At 37.9% G+C, this 17,571-nt stretch overlaps 3 protein-coding genes across 4 annotated transcripts in view; all 3 read left to right on the forward strand.

The window, feature by feature from the left end:
• The window catches only part of LOC112569335, a 94,198-nt gene that overhangs the window by 56,606 nt on the left and 20,021 nt on the right, over nucleotides 1-17,571 (forward strand). The gene's annotated exons all lie outside the window — the stretch shown is intronic.
• Nucleotides 178-2,656, forward strand: LOC112569347. The gene is made up of 6 exons (XM_025247135.1): nucleotides 178-245; nucleotides 683-750; nucleotides 1,033-1,142; nucleotides 1,431-1,598; nucleotides 1,837-1,883; nucleotides 2,268-2,656. The coding sequence occupies exons 2-6, from the start codon at nucleotides 707-709 to the stop codon at nucleotides 2,325-2,327; spliced, it is 429 nt and encodes a 142-aa protein (XP_025102920.1). The 5' UTR covers nucleotides 178-245; nucleotides 683-706; the 3' UTR covers nucleotides 2,328-2,656.
• LOC112569374 lies at nucleotides 7,584-10,111 on the forward strand. The gene is made up of 6 exons (XM_025247172.1): nucleotides 7,584-7,602; nucleotides 8,344-8,420; nucleotides 8,685-8,794; nucleotides 9,044-9,211; nucleotides 9,802-9,848; nucleotides 10,043-10,111. The coding sequence occupies exons 2-6, from the start codon at nucleotides 8,377-8,379 to the stop codon at nucleotides 10,067-10,069; spliced, it is 396 nt and encodes a 131-aa protein (XP_025102957.1). The 5' UTR covers nucleotides 7,584-7,602; nucleotides 8,344-8,376; the 3' UTR covers nucleotides 10,070-10,111.

Genomic DNA, 17,571 nt, shown 5'->3' on the forward strand with positions numbered 1-17,571 from the left:
TGATTAACCCTCACCGCGTTTTCTCGTACATCATGGGATAGTCTTGTGTTTATTGTTCAGCACTCCTTTACCTGTCAAACCTACTTCCAGATTAACGGCTAGCAGAGGTTTTCCTTCTCACAAGCTTAGTCTTGATTTACTGATCTGTTAGTCACGAAGCAAAGTATATATATCGTCCTTCTAGATACCGACCTTACACGCTTCACAACCCAAGTGTTCTTGATTCCACTGACTTGCTTCAAACAGTAAGTACATTGTAGGATATGAAACTTTCTCTAAAACCTTTATTATGTTTTTACAAAGCTCACTTAACTGGCAAGCTGCTATTTCTTCATTAGAATGTTTATGTAAACCAAGCAATGCTGACCAGTTGAAGAATTTCTTTAGAACATACAGACATACAATCTACATGTCATTATTGGCGATTACGGCACGAGTGCAACAGCAAGATTAATTTTTTTATGTAAAAAACACCAACCTTTTTCTTTGCCCATTAAACAGTTAAAAGCAGTATTTTCTGAATAGTTTTCTGACTAAACAAGTATCCGAATAAATATTTCTGAAGATAATCTGAGGGAAACCCCGCTGAAGTCAAAATGTAGGAGAAGTCATAAAACAAGACTAATAAAAATTTATAATTCCAAAAATATCAGAGAGAATGTGCATTTCTTTATGTTGACAGGCAGACTAACCGTCAGATTTTATCATGAAGGTTATCATTCTTATTTGTCTTCTGGCTGCGGTACTTGGGTAAGCAATGATTTCTTTCAGTCTTTTAGAAGAGTCTATACTTAAGTAAATATCACCAGTTACGAGTAATGTTTGAAGTATATTAAAGAAAGTCGATAAATGTAATCCAACACACGTCCTTTTTTCACAAGATAGAGTTTGAAGCAATAAGTAAGAGTAATCACACACACGCACACACTGGCACCACAGCAAGCACCAACAGCACCATCTTGTTGATATATTTACAATTTGAGGCATGACTAAATTAAGACTACAACTAAATCTTTTGATTTATATTTTTAGGGACGACAACCAAAGTGATAGAAAAAGTTTCAACGGTCTTGACGAAAACAGAGATGGGTTTATACAGCTCCCGGAACTGCTGTCTCGTTTTGATGAGATTGACACAAACAGTAATCATCATTATCATTATCATTTTAAGGAATTGTCGTCGTTGTCACCTTTTCTAATGATTAGCGTTTATTAATTCACATATTTTGGCTATTTCTACTTATTAAATCCATCAAGGCTACTGTACAGCACACAAAACTCCGCGTACATAAGTGGGTACATTGGTAAACACCTAATATTTTGATAAGAATAAAAAAGTTAGTAAAGTTTGTTAATTTGAGGATTTGATTTAGACTGAAGAGATACACACGTTTAATTGTCGGAAATGTTTTTGCAAATCTCTTTCGCAGACGACGGAAACGTGACGCTTGACGAGGGCTTAGCTAGTAAGCCACGAGAGATGTCCCTGAAAGAATTCCTGGCTTACTTCGACTTCTACGACAAACAAGATGGCGCTGCTGACCAAATGGTCTCTAAGATAGCTGTTCTTCTCAGTTTCGTCACTATGGACGCTAACAGTGAGTGTGACACCTTTAACACCAAGTTTTTAAAAGTATTTCCACCTTATACCTACATGCGATAAAATTCTTGAAAATGTGATCTTTTATTACGGAACAATAAAGTTTGTGGTTATTTTTATTTCCTTTAGTGTTTCCAATGTCTACCTTAATCGCTTTAAAATATGCTGCGTGCATAGTTTTAACATTGTTTTATGTGATACGCTTCACTTTTTAAACAACTGAACTTAATTTTCAGATGACGGGAAAATCTCATTTAAAGAATATAAAAAGAGCCATCTGCAGGTAATATCATATAGACAACTTTACTGCATTTACTGAAATAGACTTTCATTGTCACTATCACCGTCATCCTCCTGCTGATCATCTTCTTTACTCTCCTCCTCGTCACTGTCATCATCATCTTCTTCTCTTTTTTTTTCTTTCTTCTTCTCCTCCTCTCGTCGTCTTCATCATCCACCTCCTTCTCTGGCTTCATTATCTTCTCCTCATCATCATCATCATCATCATCATCATCATCATCATCATCAGCATCATCTCGTCAAATAAATTCTAATAAATTAGTAATAGAAAACTTGAATGCAGATTTGTGAATGAGAGTAAGCAAACATGACAAATAATGTAAGAGTTAATAAAGCTGCTCTTTTGTAAATTACTTTTGCCTTGCAGCTGCTCAGTGGTATCAAAGAAAAGATTGACACCTCATCTGACACCTCATCTGAGAATTAACATGCTCGCAGTACCACATCCGGCAAGGGAGGAAACTGGTGTGTTACTCCAAACGAGCAACTATCCTACTAACGGCAAGACAGGACATAGGCTTCTAATAAAATTCATAATGTTTGAAATAACGATGGTGGCTATTTTTAACTGGTAGTGGATTAAAATACACTAACACCAGACTAATGCTACTCATGATAACGAAAATCTTTTATCATGTTGCTTTTAATCTGCGCTAATAATAAAAGAAGACGCAGCGATGCAAGAAGATAATGATGATAACACCATTTGTATAAAAACAACATTGATGAATTATAAATAAAATCGTGTGAAGAAAAGGATTTTCTGCAGTTTTACTGTCTGAAACATGTAATGCATGGTATGTTTGGCTCTCTTGTCTGTGCGAGTGATACATGAATGCAAACATTAATTATTTCACTGTCCTTTTGTTAGAGCTCATAGAGAAAAGTCTTCTAAATTCTCATCATGACTAAATTGCAGTAAACGACACATAATATTAGCTTCTCACAACTTCAATAAGTATGCATGCATCAAAGAAAATGACAGTACACGTGTGCACGTTTAGGGAGGGATCAAGTCCGACAACTAGTCACTCTCGCTACATCATGACTCATTGTCTCCCCTGCCTCACGCCTGCACGTACAAAGATATCATTGTGATAAGAACTTCTGGAGATTAATGTACTTTTAAAATTCGTAAATTTACTTAAATGTATAACCGGAAACGTTTTTGGAAAATATATTGATGGAATGCACAGGTAATGATTATTAATTACTTTTTGACATACATCATTGGATTGTTTTGTATTTATCATTGAGCACACTGCTACCTGTCAAAGTTACCTACAGTTTAAACAGCAAAGGTTTTCCTTATGAGAAGCTTGATCTTAATTTATTTATCTGTTATTCACGTTGAGGACTATAATGCATGGTAGCCTGGACGAGCGATCACAGTGTAGGATCGCATAGGGAGGACCTACAAATTAACATGTGCATGTGAGATCAACGAGTGCACTGTGCATGACAACAAACAAACAAACATACAGAAGAACAAACTGAATATATAGGAGTCAGAAAGCTGATGATACTATAAGAAAACATAACCGAAGAGTATGGATGAAGAAGAAGAAGACAAGAGAGAAGCAAAACCGTGTGCTGTGCATTTCATGTATAATGGGAGACAGCTGCAATCATTCTGTACACTGCAGGGAGTTTGAATAATAGTTAAACAAAACAACTGTTTAAAGAACAGTTGGCTCCTTACTGGAATAATCTGCGTTTTGTTCCTTTTCACACGATGCCTTTTATCTATATTCTACTTTTTGAGCTATTATTATTGGCATGTGTGGGGGAGCTGGAGGAGTGGTTTGACCGCAGCTTTCTGGATCTGAACGTTGACAAAACGGAGGAGATGGCCTTTGGAAGAGCCTACGAAGGAAGAGATGGCACAACCCCTCTCTCCCCACCACTCCAAATCAAGGGACAGCAGGTGCAGAGGGCTGCTGTGTTTAGGTACCTTGGTACAGTGATCGACGGGAGGCTCTCATTTAGTGATCACGTGAACCAAGTGTACAAAAAAGGCCCAGCAACGGCTGTACCTTCTGAGGAGACTTCGCAGCTTCGACGTCAGCTCTGGGGTGCTGGAGACTGTGTACAGGTCTCTTGTTGAGAGCATCCTCTCATTCAACATCGCTGCCTGGTATGGTCACCTACTAGTCAAAGACAAGGCAAGGCTGGCCAGAATCATCCACCAGGCAAATAAAATTATTGGTCAAGCACAGCTGCCACTTTCTGACTTGTACCTTCATGCAGTCAGAAGGATGGCACATAACATCATTTCGGACCTGAAACACCCTCTCCACACTAGCTTCCAGCTGTTGCCCTCAGGCAGGCGCTATAAGGTACCACGCATAAGGAAAGCTGCCTACCAGAGGTCCTTCGTGCCAGCAGCCATCACCATCCTAAATAAAGGCACAAGGACTCAGGAGGAATCAAACAGAGACTGAAGAAGAGTGAGTGCTGACATCTATTGTCAGCCATCACCTTGTGTGTCATTCTTGTCAATGACATTTTCTGGACGCAGCCGCGGTAAAGTTGAAGAAAAATGAACAATTAGCAAAATAAACAACTGATCAATGCGTACGTGTCATCTACGGTGTCACCGATCACCGCAACTAAAAAATATATCCATGGTATTCATATTGCCATGGCATAGCGTCGCACGAACTGTTTCATCCTACACTTTGTGCGAGTTTGTTGCCTGTCTCGCGGTAAGTCGCTGCGATCTGCGCGGTTCGGACACGATAGGGACTGTCATTTCTGGTACTGTCATCTGACACCACAGACACTGTTACTTCTGGCACCACAGGCATTGTCACAAGAGTTCTGTGGTGATGGTTTGGAAGAGTAGCATACCACCCTGGCGTTTCCTCTTCACTGTCGTCATCCTGAAGTATGGCGCTCCGCAGTTGAATGTCCTTTATCTTGGAGTATACCAAATGATCGTCTAGGTACACAAGAAGGACTGAAATTAAAAGTTCGGCATGGTGGTCTGCATTAACCTCTGGAAAGTGGCTGGTGTGGACGTCAGACCCATTGGCATCCTGGAACGGGCGTGTTGCCAGCGGCCCTAGCCAGTCCTTTTGTTGACAATGTCTTCTCAAGATGAGCTTCATGCACGGCTGCCTGTACTGCCTGCGCCACATCTGCGTAGAGTCCATTATCCGATCAAGGACGTTCTTCCCTAGTAGAAGCGACACGCGCCTCCTGCGCTCACTTGTGACCACATCGACCAGGTCCTTGACCACCAGGATAGGAACGTCCTCAGACGCTGGCCGTAAACATGTCCACCACCGCCACTCCTGAGTTTGTTTTAGCTGTAAGTCCTGTATGTGCCCTCGTGCCCACTCGTCAGTGACCGTCGTTACCTCACTGCCGGTGTCGAGCAACGCCATCACTCAACTGCCATAAATGACAACCTCCGCCGTCGGACACTTTCCAGTCAGGCCAGCTACACTTTATTTCCCTGTCATCCTGTTACGGACGACGGGGGCAGTCACTTTCCCTGACGGTCGGGCTGCAGTCCTCCGAGATGGTGTCAATCGCCGCCACTTCGACGCTCTGCGCCGCCTTCTACCTCGCCTGCTTAAATTCTGGAGCTTCGCGGCGTATTCGTCGACCACCTCATCACGTTGCTGTGGCACTGATGTCGACATCTTTCCGTTCGCCGTACGCCTCCACTAGGACACCCAAGATCTTTCTCGGCGTATCTCTTGTGTCATGCGGAAGCATCAACACTCGACGTCTGGCAGGTCCCTCCAGCGAGCTCAAGATGTAACCACGAGCCGCATTCTGACACATCGGGTTTATGGCGAGAGCTAACTCGACCTCTGTTTCAATCTCGTCGACACTCGTTGGTCCACCGGCAAACTACTGAAAGCGGACTAACTAGTATGCTCGTAGAGCCTCTGCCCACCCAACGGATAGCATCATGGTCCTCTCTATGTACTAATCTTCTGTCGTGGGCTTCTGCCCATGATGAACAAATGTTTCTTTTTGTTAAGCAGTGCTTTTAGGCCCTTGGTCACCCAAGGTTTGTTGTTAGGATAAACATACACTGCCTTGATGGACTGGTGCAATCAACACTATTTTACTCCTCACTTTTACTCCTAACTGTGTGTTAAATGTCTGTATGGGTATGTGAGCAAAGACAAATTTCTGTCCTCCTGGGCAGACAATAAAGTCTGTTTTGATTTTGATTTGATTTGATTTAATCCTCTCTTTCTCATTGGAAACCTCTGGACACACACGAACGGCAATGGAGGGTTAACTCGTACCTCAAATCGGCTTGAGTGTAAGCTGGATACAGCTCACTGAACACTGTAAATGTCGACTCCACAGAGCATGATAGAATAAATTGCACATGTCGGAAGCGAAAGTCTGAAATAAACTTTTATTCTGAAACTATTTTAACGACTTTGCTGTAGGTTATGATTAGTTGTTTTGATATATTTTTGTTTAGTAGTTGGTCTATTTGTGACGAAGGGAATAAAAGAGTTCAGTGAAAACTCTGGTACAGACAACAAATTTGCAGAAAATAAAAATTATAAATGAAAGAAACCCGACTTCTACAGAACACATTTTAAAAGTACACTCAGTAAAATTCTCACTTCATTCCGCACAGACAAACACCACAACCTGCTACCCTATAAAATACCCGGTATATTAAAAAAAATCAACGCAGCCAAAAGAGCATAGCCTAACCATCCTATCAACCCCATCCCTTCTTATTTGATTATTCTATAACAACACATAGACTTGAGTATCGTGAAATAAATAAGAAATCATAATGGGTCTGCGTTGTGTGTTTTAGTTGCGTTGTATAGAGTTTCCAGAAAACATCATCCGCCTTGACAGTAAGCCAACAAATATCAGCTACATGATTTCAACTGAAATTAAATCGTTCACTATATCGCCAGTTTAAAAATTCATAGCATGTAATTACAAATTAGTCCATTGGTGATTTAGAATTTTTTTTATATAAAATAGTTCTCCAACATGTTAATACCCAAAACTTATTTACAAAGACAGAACTCAAATTAAATTTTTATTCAGTTAGTAGTCCTGGGTCTTTTCAACGGAAAATTGGAACCAACAATAATAATTCTCATTACAGTCTTTGTTATTATTATCATATCGTAATTAAAGCATGGTATCATGATATCATCACCTTACATTCTACTTACATACATCTGTACCAAAGGGAAAGATCGTTAAACACTCTCAGTCACGAGCGCCATTCACACACGGGTAGCCAGGGCTCAGGTCCCTTAATGCGCCATCTGCGCGACGACGAGCCTCATTGTCTCCCTTGCCTGACCGCGCACGCACTCACACACACACAAGCTGACTGTGCCCTAAGCTGCTAAACACTTCCTCGTATGAAATTCATAAATCAATCTTACGTAGAAATTGATAAAGGTAAAAATAATGCTAGGTTTAATTTTTTATTAAAAGTGTTGAGAACTTTTATTTATATTTTATAAATGATATTATTCACGCTTCGAGTAAATCCTAAGATTATGTCCTGGATTTGAAGTTCAGACACCGGCCAGCTGTCAAACGTTAAAATGGAGATGTTTTTTTCCCAGACTTAATCCTGATTTATTGAGTTGTTTATTCGAAGGCGAGTATACATATTTACCCTGCTGGCTACTGACCACACATCACAACAGAAGCATTCTTCCAAGCCTCTGCATCAAACGGTTAGTACACCTTAATATGACAAATAGTGTGAGAACATCAAGTTAAACCTTAATAGTAATAGTTTAAGTTGAAATAGGGATTTGGTAATTAAAATATCTGTTTGTTATGTATTTTAATCGTGTACAGGAGACCAAATGTTTGTACACTTCACAGGCATAGTCAAACCTCGACACTTTACAGTTTCGAAATTCGTCGCATTTTGCATTTGATTCCTTTAGAAGAGAAAAAATTACTTCGGTGCCCGACGTTTGCACACTGGATGTCTGCCAGGGTTGTCTGCTCCAGTAGAAACATTATGGTCACGTGACAGGTCCGCTCAGTTCTCGCACAATACTGAACCCAATTCGTTTTTGTGGAATTTTTTGTCGCGTATAAACAAAACACAGATGCTGCTGCTTGTTTGAAAGATTAAGAACATTTAGCAGGTTATATTAGTTCAGTAGAGATAATTTCCTAAAGCCAAATCATTATGTTTCTATTGATTCATTGATTTATTTGCTAGGTGAAATATAAATTATTTATGAATAGTCTGCCTTAATCAATGTGCTTTAATTATGATTTTTAAAACTACAATATTTATTGTCAAAAATAGGTATCCGACCCTAATTTATTAAGAGTACTAAGGTACCTCTGTATAGGTAAGCAATACTTTAAACAGGTTTGAAAATTAAGAAAAAAATTTTTTGAACTAAAACTACTTTTACAACAGATCATGATTTGCTAGTATCTTATCTTGACAGTAAAGTTTTTCAGATCAACCTGCATATTTCATAATGAAGTTTGTCATCTTTCTTGTCCTTCTGGGTGTGGTGTTCGGGTAAGTGACAATTTATTTCCAGGACTATTATTGCTAAATTTGAAGAAAAAAAGTAACTAAAATGTTGCCAGCTATGACTAGGATTAGTTGAACATCATCAGTCAAGGAATCTACAGCTTAACCTTTCATCTGATTTGTTTAAGCCATATACTTGCAAGCAACTGGAAACTGCACTTTTTAAAGTTAAATTATTTACACACACAAGTAACATGTCATCGTATTCAAGATGCACTTTATTAATCAGAGCAGACAATATTTTTCCAGCAATGACGCCAACTACGTCTCCAAGCTGTTCCACGCTACCGACATCAACAACGATAATGTCATTTTGCTTCATGAAATAATGGAAGCTTTTAACTACATGGATTTGGACGGTAATCATCATTATCCTTATTGTCGTCATCTTCGCCATCGTCACCATCAAGACCCTTACCCCACCCAGCACCAACGTCAGTGTCATTATTATAAAGGGTTAAAATTTCACAATGAGTTAAACATGTTTTGAATGTCTAATGAAATGAACACTATTTTCTTCTAGTAATTTGGTGAATATATCCAAGAAGTTTTCTCTAGTTATAGAAATAAAATATTTGCTTCCCACTAGATATAAATCACTATTTCAGACGATCACCAGCTGACTCTTGAAGAGTTTGGCGCTGACTTAACTCCCGGGTCGCCTCCTCTTGATGTCGAGAGCGCTTTCAAATTCTTCGACACAAAGGACTTGGAGGAGAATGGCTTGTTGGATAAATCAGCTGTTCTGTTCTATTTCAATGGCCTGGACAGTAACAGTGAGTTATATATATATAAATCTTAGGCTAAGTTTTCACGACGCAAAGTGTAAACTTATTGAATGGTAATGATAAACTCTTATTTTAAAGCTACAAACACATCTCAATTTTTTTTAATTACCTCTTTGTCCTCATCGATGTGTCAATTGCTTAACTGCCAAATGAAAAACTATGACGGAAAATCGCAATTTTATACAACATTTTTCCAGTGTCTAATAATAAAATTTATTTGTATCGTGCAATACTTCACAAGGTTAATGTCATTCTAGACGTGCATAAAAAAGAAACTTAACACATAAAAATTATTTGATCGAAGAAAAGACTGTAAGTCAACAGACAATCTGAAACCATAAAAAGGAAATAAAATGTTATTGTCCTAGTAACAAAATACAGTCAATGACAATCACTAAAATCCCATCAGTCAGACTCCAAACTCAAAATTAACTTATAAAATCGTCAAAATCAGTAAGAATTCGGAGAGACATGCCCCTCCAAAAAAATGTGTAAATATCTAAAATGTTATATATATATATATACTATTATATAAAATAAATGATATATAATATAAGGCTGTATATTTATGTTTTCAGAGGACGGCCGACTCACACTTGCGGAATACATGGAGAATTATTTTCTGGTAATAGAATCAGTATGGAGAGACAGGCAGACATAAAAACGACACACAGAGATACAGATTGACTGGCTGACAGACAAACAGACAGATAATATGAGATGATTGGAAGAGAAAGCGTAAGAGAGAAAGTTCAGAATGCATGCAGAGGGTACAATACTAAGGAATGTTAATATTTGATTATGTTTCTGTGTTGACAGCTCTTCGATGACAATGACCGTAAATAAAACACCGGATTCGACGGAGTGTTAACAAGCTGCTGGAAGCGATAAATAAAAGTAAAATTTTCGAACACAAATACAAACATTTTGTTGTGTGTTTTAGAGGCGTGGGGTTAAGATGGAACCTTGACTGAATGCTCTTGAGCTTTGTAACCCTTCGTACATTTTCCATTAATATCTCTTCACTTTCTTCTGTTGTTTCATTCTTTTTGATTGAAATATCATGTTTGTTTTAAAAATCTTTTTTCTCTCTCTGGCTCTCTCTGGGTCTTTCTTTTTCTCTGTATTTCCCTCTCTCTCAATCTGTGTGTGTGACAGGATCAACCACTGTGAATGCTAACGTGGCGGAAATTATTTTATAATAAACATAATAAAGTTGACTTGTATTTCACCTTTTCCCACAATCAAAGCCAGGCTCAAAGCGCTGTACAGAAAGAAAACAGACAGCTGGTTTCAAAAGCAAAGAGTTTAATGTGAGCTCTGTTAATGCAACTCCTCATGTTGAAAATATGATGACTGGCATCAGCCATCTGCAAGGTTGCTGAACCTTAGTAATTTCGGCAAAGTCAAACTAATTTATAAAGTTTAGTTTGCCATGAGGCGTGCACAACAACATGATTGAAAGGTTTGACAATGTATACTGAGAGGCTTTTCTACATGTTTATATAAATATTGGAAATAGTCGAGCAAGTCAACTGATGCGTTTACTTACAGTTCCAAACTTCATCGAATTAGCACATAATATGTACATTTTGTACTAAAATATAATCTGAAGAAGACCCGTGAAAACTTGGATTTACTTTTATAATGTTACCGACAAATTGGTGACATCGAAATGTTTTTACTCTCCAATATATCAAATGAGAATTTAAAAGAATCCATTCTGGTTAGTATAGCATTGAAAGGATATGGAGAATAATTGAAAAAAATTGTAAACTGCTGAGGGAGGGAAGTGTGATATCGCGTGCCCCCAGGATGACCGGAGCATGCGCGACGACAACAGCAAAAGGTGACAGATCATAACGAATTATGAGCATCTCCCTGGCAGGTCACTCAGCCATAGCCAGGAAAGTTATTACCATCTCCCCTGCCCACATTCTCAACAGCACATCTTCCATTTATATCTATCTATATATTCTCTCTCTTCTATCTTTTTTGCACCTTGTAAAGAATCACATCTCAAGCATTAAATCGACTGGATGATGTTATAAAAAAAAGTTTTCTTCTTCCCTCGGTATCGCTTTTGACAGGGGTGGCTGTCCACTTTGATCCCTGGTTCCTGCTCCACTTCAGTTTGTAGACTAATGTTAATGTGTTAATATTTAATTTGTAATGTAAAGATATTATAGTATATCTATATTCTCCCTTCTCAATACTTGTCACCAGTACAATAAAGGTTGGCTCTCATGGGTTCAGCTCTCGCTATTCAATAAATCACTCCATAAAGCAGAAATCCCAGGTACTTAGAAGACTGTGTTTTACACAGACCATTGAAGTCTGTTTATTTAACACAGGTAATGGAGGTTAAGTTGGGATCATGATATCGGTTCTTGAGGTCAAGCGCGGGTCACCTGTATGATGTCATTTGGGACACCACAGAGCGTGAGAGAACATATTGCACGTGTTGAATGCGAAGAGGATGAAAGACAAAGGGCTTGCCGTTAAATATATATCTTGGTTTGAGACAGCTATGTTGTTATATGAAAGATGGTTGATTTGTCAGCAAGAAACGGTGTTTTAGTGAGTTCTGTCAGGTGTGTAAGCTTAACGCCATTACATATAGCCACGCTTACCTACGCACAGCGTAGCCATTGAATCATAAATTGCTTCTAAGGAATATTATGTTTTTGAAAAAAAAATAATGAGAAAAGATTTGATAGATATAAAAATATTAAAAATAATACTGAAATGTTCAAACTGTGTTTCAAATAAGTCTTGTTTTAGAACCAAGTGTCGACGAATGGTGTTTCAAAAATAAGTGTGTGTGTGTGTGTGTGCAATAATATGTTAAAAACAAGGTGACATTCCTTGAGGAAATTTAAAGTCTTGTCTGGTCTGTAACAAAAGCTCTCCTCTGTTGACTTCATAATTCATAAACTTGTCCATGAATCCACGTGTACTTTGCTGTCCTTTGTTTTTTATGCTTTTCCTTGCACTGTCTTTGATGGAGAGGAAAGCGCTGTATTAGTAGTAGTACTACTATTACTCCTCCTCCTCCTCCTCCTCCTCCTCCTCCTCCTCTCCGACGCTTTCACAGCACGTGATTGTGCCATTGAGAGAAAAAAACAAGAAAAAAAATCATGAACACCTGCGATTTATGGGTCATGAAGCGGTCAAGTGTTAATGATAAACAATGCTTTAAAACAGTTGTATTTGTTATGTCAACATCTAAGCATTGGCTTATTGGTCTTTTGTTAAGAGGTAGAGTATATATTTTGCCCTGCTTATGCCTGCTAAACACTCGATTTCTTGGTTTTCCTTGCCTACCTTTGAATTGAGAGGTAAGAATTGATGACTACCTTTCTTACTGCTTATGTATTGTTGTTGGACTTGATCCTTAAATAAACACACGACAGGAATCGCATGTTATTATTAACTTGTTTCTTCCATGTATGGAAATCATCATCATCGTAATCGTCGTCGCCGTCATTAAATTGGTCATTAAATTGGTGTGAGAAGCACATGATATTGGCCTGTACAACCTCAGTATATACACAGGCACCAAAGAAAATAACATACAATGCTGAGTTCCACGTGTGTACGTCTATGGATCAAGTCCGACAACTAGACACTTGCCACGACACGGCTTATTGCCTCCCCTGCCTGACTCCTACACATACAAGCAAAGACACACTGTGACTAGACCTGCTGCAGATCAATGCAAATAAAAGATTCGTAAATTCACTGAACTGTAAAAATAAATTTTGCAAACTTCTTGTATTCAACAAATGCAATGTGTTCTCTCCCGCTCATATTTAAGTAATGAACTTGTACAACTTTTGACCTTAAGAACCGATATCATGTTAAAGTAACAGATATTTTAGCCCTCTGTAAAACATTTTTTGTCTTTTAATCTTATAAAACTTTAATATTAACAAATAAGTTAGCCTTCCATCGTTCACAATATGTAAAATGAGTGCAGCACATAAAACAGTTAAAAGCAATATTTCCTTGATACCAAATTATTTGTATTCATCAGCTGCAGTCTCCTGACTAAACAAGTATCCTCGGAAAGATTTCCTCAGATTATCTGAGGTAGACCCCGTTATTGTTGTAGTGTAGGAAAAGTAATAAAATCAAGACTAATAAAAACAAGTTAACAATCCAAAAATATCAGAGATAATGTGTCACTTTTGTTGTTGACAGGGCGGACTAATCGGCAATTTCATCATGAAGGTTGTTATTCTCTACTGTCTTCTAGCTGCGGTACTTGGGTAAGCGCTCATTTCTTAAAGGCTTTTAGAGAATTCTAAACTAGTGACGTTTGAAGATTTTTTAAAGAAAGGTGAATATTCTTACACGTTTCCCTTTTGAACACTCAAGCAGTAAAAATATAATGAATAAGAGTAATTAAATCTTGGACAATACCTAGTACCCCCAATACACACACACAGGCACCAAAAGCACATCCTGTTAACATCCTTAACAAATGGATGCATGACTAAAATAAGACGACGACTAAACCATTTTATTTACTCTTTCAGGGTGGAATACTACGCATTTAAAAGAGGTTTCGAATCTCTCGACCTAGACGATGATGGGGTTGTACGGCCAGAGGAACTGCTGGCTTTGATCGAACTAAACGACCTAAACAGTAATCGTTATTATCATCATCATCATCATCGTCGTTGTTAGCGACGACAGCATACCGTTAATCCCTTTGTAATCGTTCGCATTCTAGTATCTCATTTTTTTTACCAATTTTTCTTATTAATTCCATTAAGGCTACCCACGAGGACTCTATTAATCAGGGCTTCTGCTAAGGCTAAATTCTTTGGGGTCCCAGGGACCCCTTCTTCAGATTTGTAAGGGGTCCCTGTTCTTCGCCCAACTTTGAATGGGACCCCATCGACGAAAATTGAAGGGGTCCTCCGAACTTTTAATGCGTACTGTACGCAATTTTTTGCTAAAGCAGAAGCCCTGCAGTCTATAGCACAAAATATGTGTATATAATTTACATTTTAAGGAACTTATACTTGGAATAAAAATAATAATAAGGTTCATGCTTATTAAGCACATGCTTAATTGTTGGAATTGTTTTCAAATTTTATTTGCAGACGACGGAAACATAACCATTGAAGAGGATACAGCTACTCAGGTACCCGGGACACCCGAGATTGTAATTCAGGGTAATTTCAACTACTACGACAAACTAGATGGCGCTGCTGACGGCGTGATCTCTCTGTCCGTTGCACCTGTGCTTTTTGACATCCTCGACGCTGATGCTGAGTGTGAGTGCTTTGACACAAAGAAATTAAAGGGCAGCAACAAAATATATTTCCAACTCATACCTACAGAATATCGTACATAGGACACTTGAAGAAAAGATCTTTTGATAGTTGAACAATAACATTTGTGGTTTTGAAATTTTAAAATCAGTTTATGTTGTGAGTTGTGAGCTTCACTTCTAAGACAACTGAATTGAATTTTCAGGTGACGGTGAAATCACAGTTGAAGATTGGTTTATGACTCTTCTACAGGTAATATCAGACAGACAGACAAGCACGCACACAGAAAGAGAGACAGACACACAGACACACTAAGACACACACACACACACACACACACACACACACACACACACACACACACACACACACACACACACACACACACACACACACACACACACACACACACACACACACGTTCCGTATTTTAAGATGAATAACTGCGGCTGTTGAGTATAGTCATATCCGACTATATAAATCGGGAAAGGAAGAGATTGCTTCTTCATCCTTGACGAATTCGTTCTTTTTCTCTTCTTTCTCTTCCTCCTCCTCCTCCTCCTCCTCCTTCCCTCCTCCTCCTCCTCCTCATCATCATCATCATCATCATCATCATCATCATCATCCTAACTGGTATCGATCGGAACAAGCAGGTCGACCCGTAAACTGAACGCAAGATATGGGGAGAAGCTGGAGTAAAGTCGTGACCTTTGAACTATTCTTGAACACTGAGTAATTCTCCCATCGTGCATACTTACCCCTCTTTGATGCTTGTTAACCAGGTTTTCTGCTGCGTTTAAGGGATTTAATTGAAACAGTTCAGTTATCACTTTATGTAAGATATGAATTTTAAATAAAACTTTTAAAGTAGTACAATAAATACAGATTTACAACTAAAAGGAGTATATATATAAATATTTTCGGCTGATTTCCATATATCTCACGCCATGCAAACTTTGATGGCCTCATCTTGAATAAGAGCTTGAAAACATTACATAGAATGTAAGTAATTAAAAAGATTCTTCTTAACTTTGTCAAGTACAGTACAGAATGAAGATAATGTGATTGATGTAACTGGTCACATGTAATCATATTTTGGTTTTGGCAGGTAATAGATGGCATCGAAAACGAGATTGCGGCCTTATATGCAGCTTAACAGGCTGATACATGCGACACCTGACAGATGAAGGGAGCTGATGTTTTGGCAACCAAGGCTATATAACAGCAAGACACCTGACAGAGACTTCTAATAAAATTCAAAATGTTTGAAATGAACGATGGTAGCTTTTCGTTATGTGTTGTGTAAGCAGATAATGATGATAAATGACAGGAAACAACAACAACAACAACAACAACAACAACAACAACAACATAACTGAGTTATTAATAAGATCTCATTTTTGACTTGACATGAAGAATCGAAAGCTGGAGAAACGGAGCTTAAAATAGTTTACATTATTTCCTTATCACAACATTTTAAACCTTCATATTCGCACAAAGTCACACGTTGTAGTCGGTCAATAATTACCATACTCGTTCTGCTGTTAATTATATTAAAATGTAACTATTTTTACTCTTTTCCGTCGTGCCACGTAAAACTAAATTATTGATAAAAAGGCTGGAAACAAAATTAAAATGGCAATTTAATTAGAATTTATGGTACATTAAATGTATTAAATTGTTTAACACTTTACATTTTTTCCTACATTCTACCTCGGGCTTGATTTTAAACCAATTTCCTGTTTATCTACTTTGCGTCTCGCTTTAATACACGAAAACAAATGAAATATATTTCACAATTTCTCATTTGGCTGTTTATTGTCACCTGGTAAGACAGTTTAGGTTGCCTTTATTTAAAGGTTTATTAATGTCTTTGTAGGCTGAAAAATTTCTGACCTATAGACTTAATTATCTTCATATTTATTGGCTTGTTTAGACAGTCCTTATAGTTATGAAGCGATCGCGAGACTGAGTCAAGACAACATGAATTGTGGTGTGTGCGGTCAGTAGACAGGAGGACGAAGTAGATACATTAATTAGTAATTTACAAATAAATAAAGCATGAATCGACTTGTCAGAAAGGAAATCTCTGCGCCATAACAATTGTGAAAAAATACTGTGGACCCCAAATTGTATTAGTCTTCTGAATATTGTTTCTTATCACATAATCCCTTTTTTATATTCTGTGTGGTTCAGGTTTTATTCTCTTGTCTCATTAAAACTTTTGTTTTATGCAATAATGACTAAGGAGGCTCAACTCGTCTTTCAAAGCTGCTTGAGCGTTCGATACATTTCATTGACCACAGTAAATGTTGGGAGAAGGTTTTTGAGAAAAACAGTCATGCCATATCTCTTTAGCCGACCTTGTTGTAAAATAGTGGGGTTTGATTTTTAGTTTTGATACCTAGTTGTTTGTAGAAGGTTGATTTCTGACTAAGGGAGTAAACGACTTTAGTCTAAAGAGTTTCAAACGGTCGTTTGCAAAAAAATTCAAAAAATAAAACTTTTATGTGATTGGTATACAGCATAATGAGAGACACGTACAAGACACAAACAGGAAGTAAAGTACATTTAAGCAAATAAAACCAAAATTTTCGTAAACATAATTACTATAATTTCTTAGAGCAAAAAGTTAATTCCAGCGTCAAAGAACAAAAGAAAGAAAGACTACTGATGAACTTTTGTAAAATATTGAATAGCCGTCAGTTTTTTCTACATTCTTTAGCAGGTGTGTCTCTCAGTGTTTGTGTTTGTTTGAGAGATAGAGATAGTGAGAGAAAGACATTGTGTGTTGTTATTTATTCTTTCCTTCATTTTCTATTTGTATTTTTCTTCTTCCAATGAGTATTTAAAACATAACATTTTTATCGTTTCTTTGTACGCTACTTGAGAACGGGGATGGACGTCGTCATCATCATCATCATGGTCGTCGTCGTTGTCATTTAACTACTGTAAGAGTCACATTATATTAGCTTTAAAACCCTCACATGCACCAAAGATAGTGACATACAATAATAAGCGCCATGTGTGCGTCTAAAGACAAAGTCCGGCAACCAGCCA

Source organism: Pomacea canaliculata, linkage group LG7, assembly GCF_003073045.1.
Source record: "Pomacea canaliculata isolate SZHN2017 linkage group LG7, ASM307304v1, whole genome shotgun sequence".
Lineage (NCBI taxonomy): Eukaryota > Metazoa > Mollusca > Gastropoda > Architaenioglossa > Ampullariidae > Pomacea > Pomacea canaliculata.

Bases quoted from the DNA above. Each gene is read 5' to 3' on its own strand.
- LOC112569347 (XM_025247135.1), top strand. From the start codon at position 707: ATGAAGGTTATCATTCTTATTTGTCTTCTGGCTGCGGTACTTGG. The intron at 751-1,032 runs GTAAGCAATGAT...TTATATTTTTAG, and splicing joins CTTCTGGCTGCGGTACTTGG to GGACGACAACCAAAGTGATA. The intron at 1,884-2,267 runs GTAATATCATAT...TTTGCCTTGCAG, and splicing joins ATAAAAAGAGCCATCTGCAG to CTGCTCAGTGGTATCAAAGA.
- LOC112569374 (XM_025247172.1), top strand. From the start codon at position 8,377: ATGAAGTTTGTCATCTTTCTTGTCCTTCTGGGTGTGGTGTTCGG. The intron at 8,421-8,684 runs GTAAGTGACAAT...ATATTTTTCCAG, and splicing joins CTTCTGGGTGTGGTGTTCGG to CAATGACGCCAACTACGTCT. The intron at 9,212-9,801 runs GTGAGTTATATA...TTATGTTTTCAG, and splicing joins CAATGGCCTGGACAGTAACA to AGGACGGCCGACTCACACTT.